The 20,057-nt window shown below is 43.6% G+C and overlaps 1 protein-coding gene across 2 annotated transcripts in view; it reads right to left on the minus strand.

Annotated features, from left to right (window-relative positions):
* LOC126271976 (nascent polypeptide-associated complex subunit alpha, muscle-specific form-like) overlaps window positions 1–17,265 on the minus strand; it is a 339,313-nt gene extending 322,048 nt beyond the window's left edge. For both annotated transcript variants that reach the window (XM_049974441.1, XM_049974440.1), the window contains exon 1: window positions 16,862–17,265. In XM_049974441.1, the coding sequence (XP_049830398.1) occupies window positions 16,862–17,004 (143 nt within the window). In that variant the 5' untranslated portion in view covers window positions 17,005–17,265. The remainder of the gene's footprint in view (window positions 1–16,861) is intronic.
* Window positions 17,266–20,057: the final 2,792 nt, after the last annotated feature.

A 20,057-nucleotide genomic window follows, 5' to 3' on the forward strand; every position in this document is an offset into this window, starting at 1 on the left:
CAATGAGGTTCCAGCAAACGCGGAAGAAAACATAGTGCAATGTTTACATCAGGTTTATTCTTGTGATGAACGGATTGTAGATATGAGGGAGTAGTAGGGGGTGGGGGGGGGGGGGGAGCAAAAACTGTAGGGGCAGAGAACTGCATCGAATCTTCGGCCTTTACAACCACTATATCACTATCTCAAAGAGGATTATCTGAAGTATAGACATCAGCAACTGGTAGCATATGTCACACTATCGGAATTTGGCACACGAAGGAGAAAAGCTGAAGAAAATTAAGAAGGTACGTTGGGAATGCAGTTTTGTCGCGCCGCTATTCCCAGATAATACTTCCGCCCATTCCTTGCTGCGTCAAATTTATAAGGGAACTCCATCTTTCGTGGACTTAATACCTTTTCAAAGAAAAATGACAATTTATTTTTAGTATTTAGTTATGATGTTTTCAATTTTTTCTTTTTGAAATGTCAAAACTAAAGTGGATAGGAAGTAACGCAACATTTTAACCCCCTTTCACTCTCTAATGAGGAGGAAATCAGACAAAAATACGGGTCTTAAGGATCTGAATTACACAAAGGCAAGGTGTTTTCCATTTTTGGATGATTAGTATAATAATGGAAAAATTGCAGATTTTTTCTGTTACTTATAAAGAAAATTTGTTTAAAATATGCAATTTTAATGAGAACTATACTCTGTTGATCATAAGAATAACTTTGACTTTGTGTTCTGCCTAACGGCAGGTCTTGCCATGGAGGAAGCCTCGTCAGAGAGGCCCACCGCATGAGCGTCTAGAGAAGTGATTCCAGCGGTGGTTTCCCGTTGCCTTCCACTGATGACGATGAAATGATAATGAGGACAACAAAACACCCAGTCCCTGAGCGGAGAAAATCTCCGACCCAGCCAGGAATCGAACCTGGGCCCCTTGGCGTGACAGACTGCCGCGCTGACCACTTTTTTTCCCCAATTTGTTTGTTGTTGATCATTGCGTTTGGTCGTTGCGGACGTCACATGACACCCGTTCAAATTCATTGTCGACCCATTCACTCAGTTTCTTTTATTAATGAGGGCAGCTGACCCTCTGACCGAACACGCCGAGCTACTGTGGCGGCAGCACTCAGCTATCGAGACCCTGTTGTAAATATTACACTGTGTGTTCTTCCGCGTCTGGAACCTCATTGGATTTCGTTTCACGTGGAGCAGAAGCCACTCTCTCTAGAGTATAGTCAAGTACGATAATGAAGGTACGTTTTATGCTGTGCGTTACGCTACATCGACTCAGCGATAATAGGAGACAACAGCTTTACCGGCGCAATTAACTTGGAAAGTACTGGCCAGCCACCTGGTCCAACTAACCTGCAGTGATGTGAGCAGTTGTAGTAAAGATGGAAATGTCATTTAATTTTTGAACAGAAGGAAATACTGGTAAACCTCGGGCGATACGCTTCTTAGGTGATGTGAAGGAAAACATGCTCTCAATTTTAGCAAACATAGTGCTGTGAAAATTCCTGACTTTAACAAGTGTAATTTTTCTGTAGGAGCTACGTGCGGCTTAAAAGCACACTGCTGGGATTTCACCGTGCAGTTAAATACTGAAGCCACTGAAGGTATTGCAGTCAGTCGTCTGGTAATCTCTGCGAGCCTTCCATATCAGACACCGAGGTAAGCGGTACATTTCAGTACTCCACCGAGGCGATCAACAACAGATTCCCAAGTCACCAAGAAGTCGACTTTTCCTCCTCCTCCTCTTTTATGATGCGCTATTCTGCATTTCACCATCGGACGGCAGTGACATGTCATAACGCATCGTGCATTAGTTCCAGTAAGTTTGGCAGCTTAAATGTCTTCTTATTTCTCGCGACAAATCCATTAACCTGGCCCCAGATCAATTCTGTTGGGTTCAGGTAGCAGTGGTACGGCGGCAACAGTAAAAATTCACCACTTGTACAGAGTGCTCGACGGCGTCAAAATTGTTTTCCGTTTTTCTACGACGCTTATCACTCTGGATCGCGTGAGACCAGATCTGTCCTATAAAACAGCGGACACATTCAAACAAAGAGTATTTTATTTTTCTCCAAAAAATTTAATTGTGTAATGTTTTCTTAATTTCAAAATCTGTTCAAAAATGGCTCCGAGCACTATGGGACTCAACTGATGTGGTCATCAGTCCCCTAGAACTTAGAACTACTTAAACCTAACTACCCTAAGGACATCACACACATCCATGCCCGAGGCAGGATTCGAAACTGCGACCGTAGCAGTCGCACGGTTCCGGACTGCGCGCCTAGAACCGCGAGACCACCGCGGCCGACCTCAAAATCTGTTACAATCTTTTATAATATATCAATAATCAATGAGTATTTGCAATAAAAACCAGAATTCTGCATGTGTTATATAATAAGAAACCAGAAAACGTGCAGTTTTCCTGAAAAAAATTGTAGTTAAGAATGATTTAATTACCACGTATTGGTAAATTTCATATTAAAATGATTTAGGTATACAAACGGAGCCGGCCGCGGTGATGGAGCGGTTCTAGGCCCTTCAGTCCGGAACCGCGCGACTGCTACCGTGGCAGGTTCGAATCCTGCCTCGGGCATGGATGTATGTGATGTCCTTGGGTTAGGTTTAAGTAGTTCTAAGTTCTAGGGGCTGATGACCTCAGATGGTAAGTCCCATAGTGCTCAGAGCCATTTGAACCATTTTATACAAACGGAACAAAAAAAAATTGTTGACCACAAGGAGTTCCAAACCGCCGCCCCCGAATCGCTCGATTATGACGTATTAATACTACCGAATACTCCAAGATTACAATTACCCCCTTGCCACTTATATTTATTACATCGTGTCTCTCAATAAACGCCAAAGCTCATTTTTATCTGTAATATTGTGAAAAATATTAAGAACAATTTGTTTCTAGCCATGAACGATGTTCTGCATGCGTGTTTCACTACGGACCAGGAAGCAGTGTCATCAGATTTCGCGGTACATGTGAACAGTGAGACAATCAGAGCACTAGTAGCGCTTACTGAGACTGTACACAGTTTTTGAAATAAAAATTGCTCCGCTAAACTATGATTAAGAAAAAAGGTTGTTGGCTGTTAATACACCAGAATGTCTTTTAAAGTTTCATTTACAGCGACATAGTAATAAAATATCTACTACGTAAGTTGGACCTACTTCCATGAGCGGAACAACAAAAGTTTTCCGGAGCTACGGCTGCTGACCAACCATCGTGTTTGTGTTTGTTTACATCAGGTTTATTCTTATGATGAACGGTGTATAGATGACACCTCTTTCGGTGAACTGCGATCGGCGAATCGCGACAAATTGCTGGTTCATTCAGGACAGCCTCAACTATAATAAAAGAAACAAAGCGGCGAAAATTTGAGATGGAAGATTTGAAGGGGTCTCAAACGCATCAGAACGAGAGTGGGGAAAGTGAAGGAAAACTGGATCGAGAAGGGCCTTGTAGACGACAGATGTGATTGTCACAAATATCAGGATGCAGAACATCTCGAGACCTGTCCTAACTGTTCCAGTAAAAGTAGCCGATGTCAATTACGGCAGCGAAGCAAGGAAACATTGGCTGTAATTCAATTCCGGGCTGAAAAATTCTGATCTCTAGACACGAAAAAGTGAAGCAAAGCAATTGAAGTGAGTGAGAGATGCTGTTTCGATCTCTGAAAGAAATAGTTTCCCTTGTTAACGTGCTACAGAATCATGAACTACCAGCACCGTAATAGGTAATAAGAATAACATTTTATGAAAGAAATAGGAAGCTCAAGATTATACAAGGTATTCACTGAATGCTGGTGTAGATTATACAGTGTGGTCCACTGATAGTGACCGGGCCAAATATTTCACGAAATAAGCGTCAAACGAAAACACTACAAAGAACGAAACTCCTCTAGCTTGAAGGGGGAAACCAGATGGGGCTATGGTTGTCCCGCTAGATGGCGCTGCCATAGGTCAAACGGATAGCAACTGCGTTTTTTTTTAAAAAAATACCCCATTTTTTATTACATATTCATGTAGTACGTCAAGAAATATGAATGTTTTAGTTGGACCACTTTTTTTGCTTTGTGATAGAAGGGGCTGTAATACTCACAAACGTGCAAGTACGTGGTATCACGTAACATTCCGTCAGTGCGAACGGTATTTGCTTCATGATACATTACCCGTGTTAAAATGGACCGTTCACCAATTGCGGAAAAGGTCGATATCGTCTTGATGTATGGCTATTGCAGTCATAATGCCCAACGACATCATCCAAGTGTCCGGACCGTTCGCCGGATAGTTACGTTACTTAAGGAAACAGGAAGTGTTCATCCACATGTGAAACATCAACCACGACCTGCAAGAAATGATGCCCAAGTAGGTGTTTCAGCTGCTGTCGCGGCTAATCCGCACATCAGTAGCAGACAAATTGCGCGAGAATCGCTAATCTCAAAAGCGTTGGTGTTGAGAATGCTACAACAACATCGATTGCACCCGTACCATATTTCTATGCACCAGGAATTGCATGGCGACGACTTTGAACGTCGTGTACAGTTCTGCCACTGGGCACAAGAGAAATTACGGGCCGATGACAGATTTTTTGCACGCGTTCTATATAACGACGAAGCGTTATTCACCAACAGCGGTAACGTAAACCGGCATAATATGCACCATTGGGCAACGGAAAATCCACGATGGCTGCGACAAGTGGAACGTCAGCGACCTTGGCGAGTTAATGTATGGTGCGGTATTATGGGAGGAAGGATAATTGGCCCTCATTTTATCTATGGCAATCTAAATGGTGCAATGTATGCCGATTTCCTACGTAATGTTCTACCGATGTTACTATAAGATGTTTCACTGCGTGACAGAATGGCGATGTACTTCCAACATGACGGATATCCGGCACATAGCTCGCGTGCGGTTGAAGCGGTATTGAATAGCATATTTCATGACAGGTGGATTGGTCGTCGAAGCACCATACCGTGGCCCGCACGTTCACCGGATCTGACATCCTTGGATTTCTATCTATGGGGAAGTTGAAGGATATTTGCTATCGTCATCCACCGACAACGCCTGACAACACGCGTCAGCTCATTGCCAATACATGTGCGAACAGTACGGAAGGCGAACTTCTCGCTGTTGAGAGGAACGTCGTTACATGTATTGCCAAATGCATTGAGGTTGACGGGCAAAATTTAGAGCATTTATTGCGTTAATGTGGTTTTTACAGGTAATCACGCTGTAACAGCATGCGTTCTCAGAAATGATAAGTTCACAAAGGTACATGCATCACACTGGAACAATCGAAATAAAATGTTCAAACGTACCTACGTTCTGTATTTTAATTTAAAAAATCTTTCTGTTACCAACTGTTCGTCTAAAATTGTGAGCCATATGTTTGAGAATATTACAGCGCCATCTGTCATAAAGCGAAAAAAGTGGTCCAACTAAAACATCCATATTTCTTTATGCACTACACGAATATGTAATAAAAATGGGGGTTCCTATTTAAATAACGTAGTTGAAATCCGTTTGACCTATGGCAGTGCCATCTAGCGGGCCAACCATAGCGCCATCTGGTTTCCCATTCAAGCTAGACAAGTTTCGTTCTTTGTAGTTTTTTCGTTTGACTCTTATTTCGTTAGATATTTGGCCCGGACACGATCAATGGACCACCATGTATAGCAACAATAGGGCAAGAAAGCGTGTGCGGTAACTCAAATTTATATCAAAGTAATATTTGAATAACTCGCTGTGTCCCGCCCCCAATATTAAGGAATCATTGTGTATTGTTAGTGTTTTTGTTAGTATTAGCATCATTTTTTCAAACAGTAACGAGCAGTAGTGAAGAGTGGTGGGGCCCTTTGCCCTGTATTCGTGCTTGCGACGGAAAGTTTTCAAGACTGGCTACCACCTGTTGCAAGAGGTGCGGACCCCTCTGGAGTTGGCCGGGAGCCGTTAAGGAGATTAGCAGGTGTCTGCGAGGTGCTGGCGCGGCCTCAGGGGCAAGCGTAGCCCAGTGGGTCTTCTGCAACGACTCGCGACCGCCAGCACCGCCGCGTCTCCCACGTCTCGTGCATCGCCAGGGCAAAGCGCACAAGCCAACATGTACACCTCCGGGCTGCCGCCGCAGATTCTAGGCAAGTTCATCTCAACTCTTTCTTTTCTCTCTGTTGCTCGTTGCCTTCTGATATAGTGATGGCAGAAGCAAACTGTAGCGAAAGCCCTTGTTCCTTCCTCTCTCTCTGCCTGCTTCAAAATCATTCCGCTGAAAATAATATTGTTCTTGTACGACTACATTGAGGGCCGTCTAAATGGTCTGCGCATGTGACTAGGTGATTGCGGAATGTGCAAGCGCCTAAAGTGTCCTTGATGTGTGTGTGTGTGTGTGTGAGAGAGAGAGAGAGAGAGAGAGAGAGAGAGAGAGATGGGGAGGGGAGGGGAGAGGAGGTAGAGAGGGAGAGGGAGGGTGGGGTGGCGGCAATGGGAGTCGGGAGGGGCAGTGCAGTATACGAATGATTTAAACGAGAGAGAGAGAGAGAGAGAGAGAGAGAGAGAGAGAGAGAGAGAGAGAGAGAGAGAGAGAGAGAGAGAGAGAGGGGGGGGGGGGGGGGGGACTCGGAACGGGGGAGCAGTGCCGTATACGCATGATCTAAACATGTAATCCGAGAAGAATTTTTGTAGGAGAACGTGTAAAACAGTCTGGAATTATATCACAGAGTCCTGGTTTTGATAGCCAGCAGCCAGAACGATTGTTTTAAACCTCTGAGGAGGCTTAACTTGTTAATAAGGGAAATATATTCCTGGTATCTGACAGCAATTTTTATTTTACGAATAACGCTGTCTTGATCGCTTCATTAAAAATATATAAGTTAATAAATGAAACATTATGAAGCGACTTAGGAAGCGATATTCGTAAGATAAGGCTACATAACCGCCTCCATTTCGGTTTTTTGGAGATGAATTAAACCAGTATGTACTAAATGGAAAATAAGCCACTAGTTATTGCTTGTACATTTTTTCCCTCTTCCTGTTACCCGTTCGTCAAATTATTTTGTTCTTACGCTGTAGGTATAGCTTAGGAACTAACTTTTGGTTTCCTGTGTCGAGTGAAAAGGTCTCAAAGTTTATGAACCTTTCCAAAATTCAAAAACTTCGGTTGTGGACCCATTACGCTGTCGTCTTTGAATACCAGCATTGCAGTATTTTCTTCTATCCGGTACGTCTGTCGTTGAAAATAAACAGTTGAGTACCAGAGTACAATTTATGGCATCGCGCGTCTAATACTCCTGTTGCTTGGATTTGAACACAAGCAATGACAACTGAAATTATATAAGCCGATAGTGACGCATTTCTTTTTACTCTCGCAGTGCCAAAGACAGTAATATATTGCATGGGGGGGGGGGGGGGGGGTTCGTTGGAAACGCTGTCTACTGGAAGACTCGGCTGAACGCAATGCTTATTTTCATTGTAAAGTGTTTGACAGAAGACTTGTCTCATTACACCACACATAATGATTGAAAATAATCATAAAGGGTATGCGTTACACGAGTGACTGCTTGTAACTATGCTTCTGCCTGAGGCTAAAAGCACGTCTTACTTTTACGATATTGTCGGCACAGTGAAATATTTCAAAATGCACCTCTAAAAAAGGCGTTCTTAAAACTTTGTGGGTGCTTTTTCGCGCGATATAATTTTGTCTGCAGTACTTTCGAGTTAATTATATTCGTCATTAAAAAGCGTTGGAAACGTGGAAGTAGCCTTCCATTACGTCTCGTTTGCTACACTGGCATTCATGTGAAGACAAAAGCCGATGAAAAACGATCCACACATGTATATGCACCTGCTAGACGATAAAGCTACTGAAAGCAAGTGTGCTCACTAAAGAAACTGAAATATACGCGTCGCTTTTCATTACTTACGATACTTGTTTTGCAGTGAGGTTTCTGGGGTATGTGAGTGAGGCACAGTAGGATGAAGATACAGCAGTAAACACTGAACCTAATCAATGCTTCACCCACAACGGAGGGGAAAACTACTCACATGAAACACTTACTCACTTTTTTCACACAATAACAGTGGATTCATATTCCAGGGATGTTCGCGAGATGTTTCCCTGTAGCCACGTACGTGCGGCAAAGCAGCTAATGTTCTCCGCATAATATTTAAATAACTCACCTCATAGGATCGGCATTCTCAGAATGACTACGATGTGGCTGCATATGAAATAGCATCGCCCGGAAATCGCGAGAAAATGAAAATCGCCTAACCAGAATTTCCTCTTGATGTAATCAATGGTTCCGCTTTTAAATTGTGGATAAGTGTAACACATGCAAAGAGTAAGCACCCGATAGTATTCGATTACATAACTAGTATACAAAACGCGATTAGCTCGTAAAATCAGTAACAGAGGAGTAGTTCTGGAATGGCAGTGTTGTGGAACGAGAAAAAAGTACGACGTTCTTCTTATGGAATCCTGTTTGTTAAATTTAGGCAGTGCTGCCGAGGAAATTGTGCTGCCAGCATGGTATATCTCGCGCAGGGGCCGTGAGAACAAGATAAAGAGAGATTAGATCGCGTACACAGGCGTACAGATAGCCATTTTCATTCCGTCCATCCCCTAACGGATTAGGGCAAGGTCTCCCGTGACCGGCGGAGTGTGTATGTAGGCGCAGGCTGCGGTACAACGCGATTGTGGAGCCACAACCGGTTATGTGCACCTACAGTGATAAAAGGAAAACGGTTGCATCTCATTACGTGCTCAAAGCGCACAGAGTGGAAACTCACTAAACATACGATTTAAGAAGCATTTGCTTTGTTTAAATCAGTACCGAATTCCGAGCATCTACCAGTGCTCTACTAAACATTTAGTATGCTCAATGTACATCAAACATTACCCATTGCTGTAGTAAGGCAATAGCAAAAACAGAGTGTCCTCCATTATTCCACATCCACGTTTTCCCAAGATTTGTAGTACCACCTGTACACAAGACGGTGCTGATACTTGCTAATGTGTCATTCCCTGCATGGGAGTGACCGTGTCACACCTAAGAATGGATTGCTGCGCTTTTACACACGAAGTCTGTTTTCTAAAGCAGTCAGCTAGTTCAATGAGATGCAGACAAGTTGAAAATGGGTGTGTGTTCTTGAGGGGCCAAATTGTAGAGGTCATCGGTCCCTAGACTGACACACTACGTAAACTATCTTAAACTAACCTCTCCTACGAACAACACACACACACACACCCATGCCCGAGGGAGGACTCGGACCTCCGGCGGGACAAGTTGCAACAATTTGGTATTACTCTCTCTGGAAGCCAGTCAAAACATTATATCACAATTGTAAATTAATTTCATACTACACTTTTGTTTCAGGTCAGAAATTAATTTCAGTTCTAGGTGACAATTATGGTGTTTCATTATTATGCCTAACACAAATTAATAGTTTCACAATTTTTACTGCACTTGATTTACAAACAATAAAGAAATGCAGAGGTGGTAGCGAATTATAGATGAAACTAGTTAGAGCGTAACAAACAAAGTATCTGCAACAATACGAAACTACAAATCCCTTACAGAACGCCCTGTCGAGCACATATTCGTCAAGAATTGGTACAAAGAGAAAAAAAAATTATTGGATTCGTCGAGGTACGACATAGTACGCAATTTCAGAGGAAACTGAGTGTGTAGTTGAGTAAGCGTAACTCAACACCACCTTTCCGCCCTTACAGGGCGGCCTGGTGACATCAGCAGCGGCGCTATCAGAAGCTCGTTCCGGAACACGAGATAAGGCAGCGCTGCGGGTTCTTTGTCAGGTAGATCACACGCCGTACTGGACGTCGCACTCAAAACACCAGTTTACATGCGGCGCAACTTGCCTTGGAGGAAAACGGAATTTCGGGAACCCATTTTCGGTCGGCCGTTTGTTGGTCCTCAATCGATTTCCCTAGCTCGATCAAACTACGCTGTTCGACCGCAAGTTGTTTTACGCAAATGGTGCCCGTAAATCAGCTGTTCTGATGTCGTCGCTGTGGCGAAGTAATGAACCAATACCTTCGTCGTATATTATTATACTTGTAAGATACCCTTCATAGGCGTCTGTGAATCTATGGGGAGGAGGATATTGTTGAAGAAGAGGTTTACAAATCATTTCCACTACAATCAACTCGCACAGAACTATTATACCCACCTAATGTCCGCTGTGGAAATAAATATTAAGTACTTACAGGTGGTACATTATTGTACTTCCACCTTCCCGAAACTAGGGATCGCTATGGCTAGAAAGCTACCCAATGAGTGAAGTTACGATTCTTATCACTGTCCACAAGATTAGTGAATGTTTTCTCTCCTGCCACTGACTGTCTACGAGAGCCTTGGCTACTTAGAGAGAGAGAGAGAGAGAGAGAGAGAGAGAGAGAGAGAGAGAGAGAGAGAGGGGAAGCAGTAGAAGAACAAAGGAATTGAATTACTTCCTAAACACTCCAATACGCTTTCCCTTCACACCACACACAACCAACATTTCAAAAGTCAAGTAACAACATGACAACTCTCTACTTAAATGCGGCAGTGTTTATATGGAGTGAAGACTTATTGCGAGATATCCAATCCCGTAGACAAACCCGTTCTCCAAAATCGCTGGTGGAGTGTTTACATGTTCAGCAGAAATCGGCATTTGCAAATCAGTTTTCAGAAAACCAGATTTAGGAACTCATTATAGTAATCAAGACGTAGGCGACAACTCGAACAGGCCTTTCTCGATTCTACGACAATGAAAACAGCGCCGCGAGTGACGCAGTTTAAAAATAGGCCACCAGTTCAGTCTCCTGTCGCTGCGAGCTTCCCGTAGGCCAAGCGGGAAACGGAAATGGGGAGTGTCGTTTTACTCTCAGATGAGCTAACTCAACAGCAAAAGAAAATTATGAGAATTCTACAGTGAATTCCATACAAAACACTAATAATTCTGCAAGAGTCAAAAGTTTTTTTTTTCTTTTTCCCGTACGCTATGCGTTTCGACGTTTAAACCATCATCGTGAGGACGGCAGCTCTTACAAAACGGATTTTAGTGGAAAACATTGGCGATTTCTCCCAGCGGTGAGGTAACAAGGAATAAGTTGCCCCTTGCACTGGTGATAATCATCTATGGACATGTTTGTAGACACAGCTAACAGTCACGATTTTTGTTTACTGCTTAAATTTTTCAAATTTGGAAAACCGTATTGCACTACGTATTTCAAGGTCTACCCTAGACACATCTTGCAATCCGGTATTAATTTAAGCAAGTTAACAAAAAAAACTTGAGACTGACAGCGGTCTCTAAAATACCTCTTCAAAATTTTAACCAATAATCAAGGTCGAAAAAAAGGCCAGTTTGGCTTCAAAATGTAAATAACACATTGCATTAGCCACGCGTCTACAGATATGACATGGCAGATAGTTTTAATGATGTAAAAGGTACTTGCAGTGGATGGGGAAGATTATGTGTGCTGTATTCCGTGGTAGAAAATCGCATTTACTTTTCACAATACATCAAGTGTCGGGGCTGAAGTTGTGTTGCAAAGAAGTTAAAATTTTCGTCAAAGATTTGAAGGCCAAAAAATTTTCTGCGAAGATTTACGACAAACAGACGATGGACACTGGGACGTATGGCCATGACTGGTGTCATTGTGGCACAAGCAGAATTTTTTCTATCAAGGAAGAAACAAGGAACATTTTGAAGCATATATTTAACAACAAACAAAAGTAAAACGAGGATAATGGAATGTAGTCGAATTAAGTCGGGCGATGCTGAGGGAATTAGATTAGGAAATGGGACACTTAAAGTAGTAAAGGAGTTTTCTATTTGGGGAGCAAAATAACTGATGATTGTCGAAGTAGAGAGAATATAAAATGTAGACTGGCAATGGCAAGGAAAGCGTTTCTGAAGAAAAGAAATTTGTTAACACCGAATGTAGATTGAAGTGTCAGGAAGTCGTTTCTGAAAGTATTTGTATGGAGTGTAGCCATGTATGGAAGTGAAACATAGATGATACATAGTTTGGACAAGAAGAGAATAGAAGCTTTTGAAGAGGAGTTTGTGGCTTAACTTGACTAGAAGAAGGGATCGGTTGGTAGGACATGTTCTCAGGCATCAAGGGATCACCAATTTAGTAATGGAGGGCAGCGTGGAGGGTAAAAAAGGTAGAGGGAGACCAAGAGATGAATACACTAAACAGATTCAGAAGGATGTAGGTTGCAGTAGGTATTGGGAGATGAACAAGCTTGCACAGGATAGAGTAGCATGGAGAGCTGCATCAAACCAGTCTCAGGACTGAAGACCACAACAACATTTGATAACAGTAGTGATGGAATAAAACACTTTTGTATGTTACACAACTTACTGTAAGTTACAAAATTTTCTGTGGTTGTGTAATGAAAACGAATTACAGCTACTGGAATTCTCGACAAATGCACTGTAACTGGCTCCATATTTATTTCTTACATTTTAACATTTATTAGATGTCACAACAACATTGCAAATGAGTATAAACGTTCCCAAGTGTCTTTTGTTTGCGGTAAATATGCGATGTATATACTTTGGCCTTAAATCTGTGATGAAAAATGTGATTCCTTTGCAACTCGACCACAGCAGCGTGTTATGTACCGTGAAAAACGCATCCAGTTTTCGGCGTCAGAATGCAGCACAAACATTGTTTGTTATTCTTGTCCTATAAGTACCAGCTGGTGAGCAAGATGTATGAGACAGGCGAAATACCCTCAGACTTCAAGAAGAATATAATAATTCCAATCCCAAAGAAAGCAGGTGCTGACAGATGTGAAAATTACCGAACTATCAGTTTAATAAGCCACGGCTGCAAAATACTAACGCGAATTCTTTACAGACGAATGGAAAAACTGGTTGATGCAGACCTCGGGGAGGATCAGTTTGGATTCCGTCGAAATGTTGGAACACGTGAGGCAATACTGACCTTACGACTTATCTTAGAAGAAAGATTAAGAAAAGGCAAACCTACGTTTCTAGCATTTGTAGACTTAGAGAAAGCTTTTGACAATGTTGACTGGAATACTCTTTTTCAAATTCTAAAGGTGGCAGGGGTAAAATACAGGGAGCGAAAGGCTATTTATAATTTCTACAGAAACCAGATGGCAGTCATAAGAGTCGAGGGGCATGAAAGGGAAGCAGTGGTTGGGAAAGGAGTGAGACAGGGTTGTAGCCTCTCCCCGATGTTATTCAATCTGTATATTGAGCAAGCAGTAAAGGAAACAAAAGAAAAATTTGGAGTAGGTATTAAAATTCAGGGAGACGAAGTAAAAACCTTGAGGTTCGCCGATGACATTGTAATTCTGTCAGAGACGGCAAAGGACTTGGAAGAGCAATTGAACGGAATGGACAGTGTCTTGAAAGGAGGATATAAGATGAACATCAACAAAAGCAAAACGAGGATAATGGAATGTAGTCAAATTAAATCGGGTGATGCTGAGGGAATTAGATTAGGAAATGAGACACTTAAAGTAGTAAAGGAGTTTTGCTATTTAGGAAGTAAAATAACTGATGATGGTCGAAGTAGAGAGGATATAAAATGTAGACTGGCAATGGCAAGGAAAGCGTTTCTGAAAAAGAGAAATTTGTTAACATCGAATATAGATTTATGTATCAGGAAGTCGTTTCTGAAAGTATTTGTTTGGAGTGTAGCCATGTATGGAAGTGAAACATGGACGATAACTAGTTTGGACAAGAAGAGAATAGAAGCTTTCGAAATGTGGTGCTACAGAAGAATACTGAAGATAAGGTGGATAGATCACGTAACTAATGAGGAGGTATTGAATAGGATTGGGGAGAAGAGAAGTTTGTGGCACAACTTGACTAGAAGAAGGGATCGGTTGGTAGGACATGTTTTGAGGCATCAAGGGATACAAATTTAGCATTGGAGGGCAGCGTGGAGGGTAAAAATCGTAGAGGGAGACCGAGAGACGAGTACACTAAGCAGATTCAGAAGGATGTAGGTTGCAGTAGGTACTGGGAGATGAAGCAGCTTGCACAGGATAGAGTAGCATGGAGAGCTGCATCAAACCAGTCTCAGGACTGAAGACAACAACAACAACAACAACAACATAAGTATGTTTCATGTCTTTCAATTGTCTGCTGCGCAATGTATGCTAATTCTGTGGTTTATCCTGTTAATCAGTACCAATACAAGGTCCAACACATCCGCAGCGGTACATCGCACGCTGCTATAAGAAACTGCCAAAGCTTACCTCTAAAAACAGTTGTGCAAGCCATGCTTTCCATCTGATGATGATTAACTGTCGGTACGCATGCGCAAGTTGATGAAATGAAAAAGATGCTCCTGACTGATGGAGAGAATGTTTTACTTTTTTATTCCACGAAGCATTCGCAAGTCTCTCAACACATTTCACACTGGATGAAATGCAACTACAGTTAACGATCATACCACAGTTCATGGCTAATTTAAATGAACTGTCATTCGATTTACGATCTAATAATGACACAAGTGAAACACGTTGGCGACGGTATTGCCAACAACATTATTTGTTTATAAATAAAAATACCCTGTGCTACCAAGAAGCGAAGGAAGATTCAGGTAACACAACATTATTTATGAAACGGCAACGCGAAGGAATGTCGGCACGCCCTGAGACTTTGCGGCCGCGGATCTCGGTTGCGGTGGGTGCGCCGACGGAAATACTTTGCACCTGGGCAAGACTCTCTCTCGGCAACTAAATAGACATCGCCTAGACAGGAATACCGCAGGCTACTGCTGCAAGCAGCGCAAAGTCCCGGCGCACTGAGGCGTGTCTGAGCACGCAGAAACAGGAAACAGGCCTGGCTCTGTGTTAATCTTGTTTCTAGGGGATTACGTAAAGCCAGTCACTCTTGATACCAACTTGCAAAAACTAAAGCATTAGTGCGTCAAATCATCGTAGAAAGTTAGCTGCCCTGCCGATATAAATAGGCTAAGGATACGCCAGGCATATTTTTGGTGACCAGTAGCGCCTGACGGGGCAGGTATTTACTGATTAGAAAGTGATATTCATCATATTAGCATCTATCAGCCCCTGCATTTCTCCTACTCATTTACGGTGTCTATTCCACCCTGAGAAAGACGAAAGTCAGAAAGTAATACAGCACCACCCAATGTTGTAAACCATCAAAACCGTTAAGTGCTGCATAAAACAGTACTCACACATCAAAGTTCAGAGATTACCATATGTGACAGTGTTTTCATTATTTTCGCATTAGTCTACTTCCCTCATGGAAACGTTTCAGAGTTCCAGAAAGTGATTCCTAATCGACTAATATTACGATAGCCCATTCGCCGCCGTTGATTTTCCTGCGACGGTACTCCCTGCTGAACGTGAGCTGTCCCTTCTCGTCTACATCTACATGAATACATTGCAATTCACGTGTAAGTACTTGACGGAGGGTGGAAGATATCAGTTTCGAACTGTATCCTAGAGTCTTATCCTGTGAGCTCTGGACTGCCTTATTGTAACACAATTGCCATTCACCCCAGTCTACGCCGCAAACAACAAAATATTTTGACACTTGGAGGAGAAAGTTGTAGACTGGAATTACGTCAAAATATTTCGCCTCTACGAAAACCGCCTTTATTTTAGTAACTGACAACCAACTCGCTTGATGCATCTGTCGCACTCACTGTCCCATTTCGGGCAACACAAAACGAGCAGGCCGTCTCTGAACATTTTTATGTCTATTCGGTCCATCCTCTCTAGCACAGTTCCTACACTGCGCAGTATCATATTGAAACGGGAGGACAAGCGTAGTGTGAGCACTTCTTTGATGGATTTGTTGCCTATAAAATACTCTATTTGTTCGGCTTCTGTATAACTTTTCTATACAATCGTGTCAATTTAAGCCTTTCGTAACGATAACAACAATTTCAAATTTGTACTGTGTGTCAGATAACTTCGGTCAACGGAATTATATAGAGGACCTGACACTTCACATGTTTAGAGTTAACTGTCACTCTTGGTATCATTCATTTGTAACTCCAGAATAAGACTCAGTAATATTTTTTATACATGGAACGGCTCTCACGTTAAACTTGTAGAAAAAATGTACTTTATCTGCATCGGGCGGCTTTTTAATTGATACTAATATTTACAAAAACTCATTTTCATGCATGAGGCTGATTTTTATTTGAAATAAATACTTTGTTTCACTGGAGATTTACTAATTTCACTACCTTGGGAATGCCTCCTTGCTTCGTAATGACCAAGGAGGCTAAATTTGACAATCGGTAACTAAATAAACCGACAATTTCACCGAATGAAAAATTTTCTCATGCATGAAAATGACGTTTGTCAAGATATACCCCCCTCCAATTTAAAAAAAAAATTACTAGCAACTCAGAAACTCTCACTTGTGGGAGAAAACGTTGAAGTTATTGGTCATTACTTCTTAGCTGCTGACCAAGGAGCAATTTGCAGACATGGGGACTTGTGCACACAGGGAAGCTGATAACGCTGTTGCTTCTCTAGCAGGTGGAAATTATCAATCTTCTACACAGCTGGAAGACTTCGCAAACGCCACAGTGAATCAGAACCACGGCTTCTTAGCACGTAGCACTATCCTGCTAAAACCGATCATGTTATGTGGGCAGGAGCTTGAGAAAAACACGAAGCTTGTTATGTAACATAAATTTGAAACTGCTCTAGCCGGCTAAATATCGGTTCACATCCATGTACGAGAGGTTCGCAGAGATCGTGCAGTAACCAGAAGAAAATCAACTCAAAATTTGCAGCTCAAGCGGCTGTCGTACGGCACGCACCCACGCGCGTGACGTTGCAGCAGGCAGCGGCGGCGACGGCTCTTTAAAAGTCTCACCAGGCATCCTTGAGCGATGGGCGTGCCCTCCTGCGGCCGGTGGTGTTGAACCTGTTGTTGCGCAGGTCCTCATTGTCGTCGGCGAACGGGTTGAGGTGCTCCGGGTAGTCGTCGACGCTGATCTTGCGGCTGCGCGTTATCATATTGTGTGCGTTGTCGGCGTTCGCCTCTTCTTCCAGTGGTGTATCACACGGCGGCGCCTTCTCCCGTCATCACCGAACTGGCACGGTCACACGTCACTCCGGAACACGGCGATAATCGACCCGTTATCTCGCTATCGGCAAGCGATCGCGCCGTCGCGAGCGCTGCGGAGACTCCCTACGCGGCAGTGCCTGTCGCGTGACTTTCCGCTGTGGGGGTCTGGTAAGGACTGAGAGGGCCAGGCGACGCCTGCCTGGCTCAAGTTCTGCTATCCCCCGCCAGGTAGCGCGCGCGAGGAGGCGATGAGACGGCGCCGACTGCAGACGGGCTAGCGTCGCGTGACATCACACGCCGCATCTGGATAAGGGGAAAGTGGGAAGGGGAGCGACTGTGGCAGTCAGCTGTTTATGCGCTCGCCGCTGGAAAGTGACCTTGGCTGCGTGGACGCAGTGGGCCGGCGCCCCACTGCATCCAGACAGTTAGGGGCCTCAACTACCCGCCACGCTATTGTCGTCATGGACAAATTATATCGCAAAGCGTACTGTAGTTCTGTCACCAAACCAATTAGTCCTTTTTATCTTCGGATCATCAGCTTCTTGACTGCTTCAATCCGGCCCGATCCGATTTCCTGTGCTATGCCAGTATTTCCAACTCAAGAGCAGCACTTATTCTCAATGCCATAAATTATTTGAGCTATATATACTATTTACCTGTTTTTGGCCTCCCTGCAGTACTGTAGGAGTTATTCTCTGATCTCAGAACACATGTCTTATCATATTGCCCCTTGTTCCAGTTAATGTTCTTCACATATTCTCTCCCTCGCCTAATTTCTTATCTTATTAGTGAATTTTCAGTATCCTTTCGTTACATCACATTTACGCTTCGATTCTTTTCCGGTTTTTAACTTTGGATGAATCACTTGCATGCACCACTCGTAGGATTCAGTAATCGCTAGAGGGCATGTTCCCAATTAGTAGGTAGTGGGCGCATCGCTGATATGGGGGAGGGGGGGGGGGGGTGACTGGAGGAAACTAAACTACCTGGCAGTTACCAACAGACAAGCTACCACCTTGTAATTGAGTGTTGGCTCATTTAAGGGCGTAGCTTAATACTGTGGATCGGTGATAGTCGCATGTGATAGGTCGGCTGATTACTTGCCACGTCAGTACGGCTCATTTAGGTGTTGGCGAGACGCTGGGATGCCCCCCTCCCGTAGGTGTAGGTGACACGTGTGGACGGGCCCGATCGACGGATGCGACTGTTACCTGCATTATCGGAGCGGGCCTGTTTAAACAAGCGAGCTCTGGACGTACGCCCTGCATCTCCCAGTATTGGTATGATGACTGGAAGAGCGCGTGAACTACCTAATGTTCTAAAATGGAGAAGATTTGACGTCGCCATGGTGCAATAGATAAGGAATGATCCAAATCATACGAAGGACGTTTACGGCCAATTTCAGTTGAAAAACTGAGGAATTTGTTGTGTGGCATTGCGGAATTTCATGAAGTTCCAATAGGTGGCGGCGCTATACCTTGCCTTCAAAATGGCGTCTCTAACGGAGGAATGTTCCAAGCAGAGATCTGTCATATTCTTTTTTTTCCCTCGAAAACCGAGCATAGCAGATATTCACAGCTTCTTGCAAAATGTCTACGAAGACCTGGTAGTGAACAAAAACACGGTAGGTCTTCGGGAGAGGGATACGTCATCATCGAAACAAGGTCACGCAAACCTGTCCATCTCCCACATATCGGCCGGAGACAGCTGTGACTCTTGCAGTGTTAGAGCGTGCGGACACCCTCATCCGATGTAATCGACGGATGACAATCGGACACCTCACTGCTCAACTGGAGGTCTCTGTTGGTAGTGTTCACCCACTCGTTCACCAGCTGGGGTACTCAGAGGTGTGTCCCCACTGGGTTCCTAGTCACCTAACAGAAGCCGAGAAGACCTTGCGGGTTACGAGGCTAATCGTCTTTCTGTCGAACATCGTCATCGATGAAACATGAGTTCACTGCTTCGAAACGGAAACAAAACGGCAATCGATGGAGTGGCGCCACACCTCCTGTTCTCTGAAGAAAATGTTCAAAGCCGCACCTTCAGCCGATAAAGTTATATCGACTGTCTTCTGGGACTATGAAGGGATCATTCTGCTTGTTGTCCTCCCTCAACGGTCAGCTCTGTAGTGTGTTCCGCTACCCTCGGAAAACTGAAGAAAAGATTCGGTGCGTTCGTCGCCACACAAATGCAAACGAACTTCTCCTTCTCGATGACAATGCAAAGCCTTAAAATTGTCTGCGCACCCGGGAGGAGCTCACCAAACCTCATTGGACTGTTCTTTCTCATCCACCCTACGACCCCCATCTCGTACCTTCGGACTTCAATCAGTTTGGCCCAATAAAGGGCGCACTCCTTGGGAAGAAGTACGTGGGTGTAGGGAGGCTATTGACGCAGCATGACGTTGACTCCGTCGCCGACCAACAGTGGTACCACGCATACAGGCCCTCCAGGTAAGGTGACGTAAGGCCGACGCGCTGAACGGAGATTATATTGAAAAATAGCCAAAGGACTGGGGAATAATAAGGTGTACTGGAATCCTGAGTAAAACCAACCTGCTTTCAGAAAAAAATCTGTTGCATTACTTATGGTAAGCCCCTCGTGTAATGTAATGACAGCCCAGAACTAAAGGTGTTCGAATCATTGCTAATGAGAATTTCCAGGGTTCTGTTGCTGAATAGGATGTTTCGGCGATAGACTCTTGAAGACCGTTCTAGTCACAAGTGCCCAGAAGAACCATATTTTCTCGTGTTATTCTCTGTAAACGGTCTGCCTCAAGAAGTTAGAAGACGATTTCCAGAAGTTGCTTGATGAAAATATTCTGGAGATGCCACGGAAAGATACTACAAGCATCGCTGGCGATTTCAAAGACCGTGTTGGGTGGCAAGAAGACATCTATCGATTACCTGGCAGAACTGGCGCAGGTGTAATTACTGAAGAAGGTAAGAAAATGCTAAATTTTGCTGGAGCTCACCATTTAATTATCACAAATTTTAAAAGA

This window comes from Schistocerca gregaria, chromosome 5 (genome assembly GCF_023897955.1).
Source record: "Schistocerca gregaria isolate iqSchGreg1 chromosome 5, iqSchGreg1.2, whole genome shotgun sequence".
Lineage (NCBI taxonomy): Eukaryota > Metazoa > Arthropoda > Insecta > Orthoptera > Acrididae > Schistocerca > Schistocerca gregaria.